This window comes from Alexandromys fortis, unplaced genomic scaffold (genome assembly GCF_014885135.2).
Source record: "Alexandromys fortis isolate MF-2015 unplaced genomic scaffold, M_Fortis_MF-2015_v1.1 scaffold_1408, whole genome shotgun sequence".
Lineage (NCBI taxonomy): Eukaryota > Metazoa > Chordata > Mammalia > Rodentia > Cricetidae > Alexandromys > Alexandromys fortis.
The window spans coordinates 1-8,318 of record NW_026069273.1 but is presented as its reverse complement, the minus strand read 5'-3'; the positions used below and the strand labels follow the sequence as shown (position 1 = coordinate 8,318).

Genomic DNA, 8,318 nt, shown 5'->3' with positions numbered 1-8,318 from the left:
TTCCCGTGGAAGACTTCCAAACCACCCCCCCCCCACTGTAGCCCCGTTATGGTGAGTCATTCCAGTTCTGGGCACAGGAGCCTTCAGGGGCCCCATGAGCGCCATAACCACATAGTAGCATTCCCGTGGCCCCTGCTGCCCATGGTGGGTGCCAGGTACAGCACTTACTGTAACAGCTCTCGCAGGCCCGGCCGGCCCCGGGGCTCTGGCCTGGTGTCCCTGTGCCATTCACTACACTGGCCTTGACACTGTTGACGCTGATCTGGTTTGGATTTGGCTTGTTACTGATGGAGGAGAAGGATCAGTCACAGGTGCCCTGGGGTGTCTGTATCCCAACAGACATCCCTGTACCCCTGGTCTGTTGTATTCTGGCTGCCATACTCCATGCCCCAATATGCTGAGCACTAAACCCAGCTTGACTCCAGGGTCAAAAGAATTTGAATCCTCATCCCTCCTCCCCAGCTAAGAAGCTCATGAAAAGGGTGACGGAGGTTCCCTGACTTAGCTCAGGAGGCCACTGACCCCAATGGATCCTAAGAGTCCCACACCCACTGCCCATCTACCATTGGCCCCCAGGAAAATAAGAATGAACTTACTAGTTGGGAATATAAACCTGCTTTAACTTGCTCTCTGCTTCAGCTGCTTTCAAACGTTTCTTAAAACAAAACAAAGGGTTAGGTAGGTCACCAGGCTGGCCAAGGCAGCAGGGAGACCACAGGGAGGGGGACATCATTGTTTTTCCATCACTGGCTCCCTTGGAAAAGACTTGTGAAAATTTTGCATGGCCTCCCTCCTGGCCAACCTAGGACTAGGAAGTGGAGGTGTCAGGCTGGCTAGGGTTCAATAATGTCCCTTCCCCCCAGTCTCTGAGTCCTCTAGGGACCGTGGCTCCTTCCTCTTTGCTCCAGTGCTTAGGGAAGGCATGAACACATTAATGGGACTATATGGGGACTGTGGGGAAGGACGAGGTGGATGTGGTGTGGGAGGGTGGGATGGCCCACCTGTTGGACGTATCTGTCGGTGGTCTTCCACATGTAGTAATACTCAATGATGCTGGTGAGCGACTTCCATGGGAGCTGGGGGAGAAGGCGACATCATGGGTAGCAGAAACAGGACTACTGCCCACATAGGTAAGGAGTAGGGTAGCAGAGGCAAGGGCAGCGCTGGAGTATCAATTCTGGTCCCCCACACAACAACAAACTCCCTCCCCTGCTTGCTAACAACAGGAAGTGGGTGGCTGACCTTCCCTTGAAAACTCAGGCTAGAACCTGACAAGAACTTGGTTCTGTCCTCACTAAGGACCAGGCACGAAAAGGACAGGACTGGCAGACCTTGTTGTCTTGCCCTTCTGCCCATCACGAGACAAGAGCAGGTCCCGACGACTGTGTCACCATTCTCAGTGCTTTGCTCTTGTGCTCTTTGTCCTCTGAGCACAAGAGTGTCCAAAACGAGACGAGAGGCCCTTGTGCCACCCACAGCCAATGCTGTGCTTCTCCTTGGCAGGAAAGCCAGCTGTGCTGCTTCTCTGGGGTAGTTAATTCTACAGCTTCTTACAGATTCTTTATTCTTCCCCTTAGTATTTTGCTCAATGTTGAGGGCTGGGGTGGCCTTTATCTTTCAGCACACAGTAGTGTGTAAGAGCCCCTTGACCCTGCTCCTCTTCCAGTGCTTCCTGGGCCACAAGCCAAGTGACTGAAATCTTTTCACCTCAAGCTACTGTTTAAAAAAATGGCAGTTGTAATTTCAAAGGGCTCAATGGGTTGTTTTTGGCAGTGGTGGGGATCAAACCCAGGGTATCGCCCATGCAATCAAGCATTATACCACTGAGTTATACCCCAAGACTAGGGCTTCGGTCTTTACAGCCTAGCATGGTAGTTAGAAATGTCATCTGTTTCTTTAGTATCAGCTCAGCTTTATTTGCATGAACAATTGGCCGAGAGCAGACTCATGAAAGTGTGTTTTGTGGCATGGGGTTTGTCTGTTCTGTGGACAATCAATCCTGTTTCTGTATCTGGTTCACTTGATCCTCTGGCCAGTAGGCCTTGCTCTCCAGCAGGTGGCTCTGCAACCCTTTCTTTTGAGTCTCGGACAGACTCAGTTTATCTGCAGAATGGAGTCTAGAAATGTGCCGATTCTCCAGGGCTGTCCACCCATTGGAGCAACCATGTCTAGCCCTCCCTCAAATGCTGCCAGCTCTGTTCTAATTGCTGTATTCTTTCTATCCCATTCTTCTAACTACTTTCTGTCTAAAAAGGTTATGCTCACTTTATTTATTATTTTTTGTTTTGTTTTAAAGACAGGGTTTCTCTGTATAACAGCTCTGCCTTTCCTAGGACTCACTCTGTAGACCAGGCTGGCCTTGGACTCACAAAGATCTGCCTGTCTCTGCCTCCCAAGTGCTGAGATTAAAGGCGTGTGCCACCACTGCCCAGCTGTCTAGCAGAGACCTGGGTTCTGTGGGCCTCCTGGGGCTACGCCTTCTGACTGTCGGCCCTTCAAACCTCCTGTCCATGCCTATGCCAGCACTCTGCATGCTCCTGGCTCTCCCACCCTGGTCTGGACTTGCTGCTGCTGAGTTTGTTGGTTTTGTAGCAGGCTCTCACTGTTACCCAGGTTGGTCTCAAACTCATAATTCTCCTGTCTCAGCCTCCTGAATGCTGGGATTATAGAAATATTTCAACATGCTTAGCCTTGCTATTATTCTGACAGTGCTCCCAATGGACAACAGAGTCCACTCACTATAACCTCAAGGCTGTAGAGGTGGCCCAGCTGATTCACCTCCTTCCCCAGAGTGTCTGCAGGCTTTCAAGTCAAGTTTAGCACTATTCAATCCTTTGGGGAGTTGGGGACTCTGAGGGCTTCGGCCACTCAGTAAAGACCCTGAAGTCTTTACTGTGATTTACATAGGAGTGAGGCTCAACTTAGTTAAGAACAAAACAAGTTCAAGCAGTTTTGAGGATGGGTCTGGTAAGTCTTGAGGATGGGTCTGGTAAGTCTTGAGGATGCCCCCAAGGGAAGCTCCTACACAGTAGAATCCTAGCTCCACAGTGAGTGCCTATGCCCAGACTGAAAGGGCAGGGGCCTGGACAGGCACAGGCATCTTCCTTGGTGAGAGATGGGGCCTGGCTAGCCACTACCACAGCCTCAAGCACTTACAAAATCTTGTTGAATGTCTGTGAAATCCTTCCCGTATTTTTCCAGAGCTTCCTCGAAAAGGTTGGCTTCTGATGCTGACCACTCCTCCATCTCGTCCCTGCAGAGCACCGGCCCCCCCTGCGGCACGAGGGCTGAGATGGCCTTGGAGATGTCGTAGATGTTCTTGTGCAGCGTGTCCATAGCATGGAACTGTAAGACAGCAGGGCTCCCTGGGTCCAGGCTGTCCCCAGGCCCTAAGGAGTATCTTCCTCAACCTGGGATATGACCCCCCACTCTTTCAGGTCTCAAGGTAACAATCTAGTAGCTGCCAAGGCCCCTGGGTGGGAAATCCTCCCTAACTCCCTTGGCATATGTTAGACAAATCTAAGGTGTACCAGAAGATACTGAAGTCCTCAGTTTCCTTGCTAGGACCCTCTATGCCTCTGCGGCTGTTGGACCCCAGAAGAAAGCAGGGGAAGTGGCAGTGACCCACTCACCAGGGTGATGTCTCGGGAGGCTGCTGCGGCACTCATGTGCAGGCTAGGCTGCCGCACGGAGCTGCTGCAATCCAGGGCCCGTGCAAAGGTGCCCACGGAGCTGGGGAGAGGGAGATTCACTAACCACCAGAGCTGGAGGGATTGCCTCCACCAGGCAAGTCAGTGAGGGCCAGGACCCAAGTGGCACACCCACCAAAGGGTCTCTGGGGTTCAGTTGTAGAGGAGGCCAGGTAGAAGCTGCATGAGCAATTTGGTGGCATCTGAGTTCCCATGTGCAAATGAGTCAGGGTAAAGAACATACAAAAAGTGCCTCGATGCTGGTTAGGAGAATTCTCCATCTCCACTATGTCTGCTGGAGATCTCTCTAAGGGGAGCTGCCTCAGACCTGGGAATGCCAAGCCTCACCGTCTGTGGCAAAGGTAGACAGGGCTCCTCCTGGGCCATGCTGGAATTCACTTGGGCTTCAACTGCCCTGTGGGCTCAGCACTGGTTCTCTAGGTCCTACCTCCTTCATTCAAGCAGCCTCCAGCCACCCACTCAGACAGCTGGGAGCTCTTTAGCTAGATCCTAGCCTAGTCCTGGGAGAAGCGCCTGCCTATGGTGGAGATAGACCTCAGGGCACACAGTAAGAACAGAGGCCCAGACATACAGGTACACTTGTCATGGGGATCTGCAGGAACCCAGGATGTTTGCAGCCATAAAAGGTTGCATCCATACTCAGGAAAGGTCTGAGCAGGAAACAAGGGCGAGACCATGGACTTCATGTTGGATGTACAAATGAAGGCTCCGTGTCCCCAAGACCCACCACCATGCTGCAGGCAACAACTTGCTTACCCCTGGTTATTGGACTCACCGGGCCACTACAAGAAACTGGTCAATCTGCTTATCCACAAGTGGATTGTGGGCTTCCCACACCTTGGTCTCCAGTTTTGACTGATCACGGCCATCCTCCTCACCTATGGGAAACAAGCGTTAGAGCAGCAAAGGCTGTGGGAAACACTCCAGAGTGAAACCAAAAAGTCTGTTTGTTCCCCAGGCCCCACGGTATCACTTTTCCCCAGGTGATGGGAAGTGCTGACTGGGGGGTGGGGCAGTACATACACCCATACACATAACCTACCCGGCACTTGGCCCGGGAGGGCTTGTACACCCTATACATACCCAACACCCGAGGCTGGGCATGACCTGGGGAAGGGAGGGATCTGTTACTCTGGGAGTTATGGGACAATTGGTGAAGAAATAACTGTAATCATGAAGAGCACACAGCAGCACTGAGAGTCTAGAGAACTGTATCGTGAGCCGGGCCAGGCCTGACTCTAGGGAGATGCCCCAAGGAGAAATCCCACAATCATCCATTGTCTGACTCTCCAGCCAAGGACTACATTCATAATTTAATGAAGGTATCAGGCTTCGGGATTTGCATCAGATCCAATCAATTCCCCTTTGGTCCTTGGCATCAATGCACCATGTGTCCATGAACAGCCAGTACTTGAGTCCCTGCAGGGTACTGGGTTCCAAGTCAGGGCACGGAGCAAGCTCTCTAATAAAAGGACTGGATGTCTCCAAGGAGGTATTTCTGGTCCTCTTAAAGAGTTACTATCTCTAGGCCCTAAATCCAGGGCAGGGCAGATCACAGAGGATGAGGGTACTGAGTCGGAAGCCCACCACCGCACTTCTGTGGACAAGACCATGGACTTCACGGTCCCAGTATGGACCATGGTAAGGATTGAGGAGTTTGTATCATTATCAGGTTCTCTGGCAGTCACGGTCCACCGCTGGATTCTATAATCTTTAGCCTATGCAGGCCTAGTACAGGGGCATTTCCTCAGTGTTGTGGGTAGGTTTCTCTCTTGGTATGGACTGCACTCAATCCCTTCACCTGGAGACACAGTGTGTAATGCTTAGTATTCCAAGGTTCCAAAAACCAAGACACTGGTCAAAGCAAATGATTTGCAACTGTCTGAAACTGAGAGCAAAGAACACCAGAGGATTCCCACCTACACTGCTCCTTTGAAATTTCCAACATAGTTAATGGAGGCAGGTATTCAATTTCATATTCAAATTCAAAGAGGGACTGTGGGTAGGGATGGAGAGATGGCTCAGCAGTTAAGAGCATGTATTCCAGAAGACCCAAGTTCAAGTCCCAGTACCCGAATTTCCAGTACCCATGTCTAGCAGCTCACAAACACCTCTGATCTCTGTGGGCACCCCTGACACATGGCATACACACACATGAATAAAAGTAAGTATTTTTAAGAAAGACATCATGGGAAGCAACTGCCTTTGGGTCAAGAGGCTACAGAGGAGTACTAGGAGGGAAGAGGCCACGGTGGCAGGCCATTCCTCTGGGACCCTGAGTGGCTCTCTTAGGGATGCATTCTCCTAGCACTCACCAATGAGCCAACAAATGCCTGGGACTCATGGAACTGCTGGATTCCGAAGAACAGATGCTCCAATCGAGGTCCTCTAACCTTTGAGACCTCGCCAAGTTTCTGGTCCCTGTGTAACCTAAGCTCATGTAGATTTCACAGGCAAGGCCTCTGTTACTTTCCTCCATCTCTTCCCCTGGCCAGGCTAAGAAAGCAGATACTGTGGCTTCAGCCCAGGAGGCTGGACATGGTTCAGGACTGCTTATAGAGCCTCAGAGCTGGGGCTGTTTGGGGAAGAAGCTGAACTGAGGCCAGCACAGGGAGCAACTGGCTGGCTCTGGCTAAGAGGCTGTGCATGGGCATCAGGATGCCTAAGTGTCAGAGACTCAACCATGAGACAGAAGTCAACAAAGCAGTCTACTGAACACAGAACTCAAGAGGGAAGCACCCTTGTATCTAGAGAGCCAGCTGTTTGATAAGCCAGGTCCCACCCAGCTGCCACCCAACTGGGCTTAGCACCACATTCTGAGATTAATAAGCACAGAAAACAAAGAATAAAAAGCACCAAAGTTAAAGAGAAGGACACGCAAAATGACGTGAACATGTGCTGACTAGGGCCAAGTACTCTAAGGCAGCAATGCACTGTACTAGCACAGCCTCAGACTACGTACTACTCTCTTAAATTGAGCTAACAGTTAGATGGGATATGGAACCTCTGACAGGCTATTGGGACAGAGCCTGAGCGCTTTATTAGGGGACAAAGGCCAGGGTCTTGAGCTCATCAGATCATTCTGCTAGGGCTGCTGAAGGAAGATGTGGGGGGACCTGCAAGTCTCAGATGCTATGTCAGAGTTGGTGGGTGTCAATCTGCTCTGGTGGTGGTAAAATCACTTCTGACCAAACCTGAGAAACTGAGTTTGATCTCTGTGACCCACCATTATAGGACAGAACCTATTCTTGCAGGATGTCCTCTGACCACCAAACCCCTAAATACAGATTAATGAATAAATAAATGTGATTTTACACCACCCCAAAAAGGAGGTGGTGTTGAGATGGTTCAGTATGCAAAAGTGCTTGTAGCCAAGCCTGACAATTTGAGTTCAATCTCTAGAACCCACATGCTAGAAAGAGGTGACTCCTACACGTTGTTCTCTGACCTCCACAAGCACACTAAGAACCTGAACTAATCCTGGGTTTCACAGGGTAGGTCTTCTGCCCTCTACACACCTCGCACAAATGTAAAAACTACAATGAATCAAGTGTGGTGGCTGCCTCTGTATCCTCAGCGCTTTCAAGGCAAGCAAGAGGGCAGGTCAGTTTGGGCTATGTAAAATGAGTGAGACTCTGTCTCAAAACAACTGGGAATGAATAGGGCTGGGGAAATGGTTCTTTCGTTAACAACACTGACTGCTCTTCAAGGGAACCTGAGTTCAACTGCCGGCACCCACAGAGCAGCTCACAACTGCCTGTAACTCCACCCACAGAGATCCAACACCTTCTTCTGACTCCATGGGCACTGTACAAAAGTGGTGCACCAATACACTTGCAAGCAAAATATCCACACACACGAAATATAAATAAATACGACGAATGGGGCTGGGGTTGTGGCATGTGACAGAGCAGCTGCCTAGCAGAAACAATATAAAATCAAAGTCATAATGAACCGCCAAAGGGAAATCCCAGATCACGAAGCTCAAGGGGTTCAACAGGTGGCTCTTGGATTTGAGATTTGCTTCTGGATTCCAATGTCCCCAAGGAAGGAGGTGTTGAAAGAGCCGAAGTCAAGGTTACCGAGGTTCCAGCTACAGGTACTACTTCCAGCTTCCTCTCTCCTGGCCCAGCCTGAACCTCACCTTCTTTTAGCAAGTCGGTGATGTCAGCCTGGTACCGATTTCCTACTCGGATTTCCCCTTTATCAGCCAGGAGGGTCTTCTGCTGTGGGTCGTAGACTAAAGAATAGAAGAAGAAATCCTGAAAAACACCACACAAGACAGGCGTCAGGTGAGTTCTCTACCTCCAGCTGCTCTCAACAAGCCCATTCAGTTCTGACGGTGTATGTGTGTATGTCCTGCCTGACCATGACCCTGGGCGCAGAAGCCCCCACAGCAACAGAAATGAGGTAAGAACTGGGAGGGAGGGCTGGAGAAATGCCTCAGCGGTTAAGAGCATTGCCTGCTCTTCCAAATGTCCTGAGTTCAATTCCCAGCAACCACATGGTGGCTCACAACCATCTAAAATGAGATATGACACCCTCTTCTGGCCTGCAGGCAGACACACAGACAGAATACTGTATACATAATAATAATAATAATAATAA

At 50.5% G+C, this 8,318-nt stretch overlaps 1 protein-coding gene across 1 annotated transcript; it reads right to left on the bottom strand.

Annotated features, from left to right (window-relative positions):
* Nucleotides 1–46: 46 nt before the first annotated feature.
* On the bottom strand, nucleotides 47–8,011 carry LOC126496154 (metastasis-associated protein MTA1-like; the record flags this gene model as incomplete). Its single annotated transcript, XM_050133712.1, has 7 exons — nucleotides 47–284; nucleotides 597–655; nucleotides 1,002–1,076; nucleotides 3,157–3,345; nucleotides 3,633–3,732; nucleotides 4,486–4,588; nucleotides 7,855–8,011. Coding segments are annotated over 7 exons (921 nt in total), but the record flags the coding sequence as incomplete, so codon positions are not given.
* Between the last annotated feature and the right edge of the window lie 307 nt (nucleotides 8,012–8,318).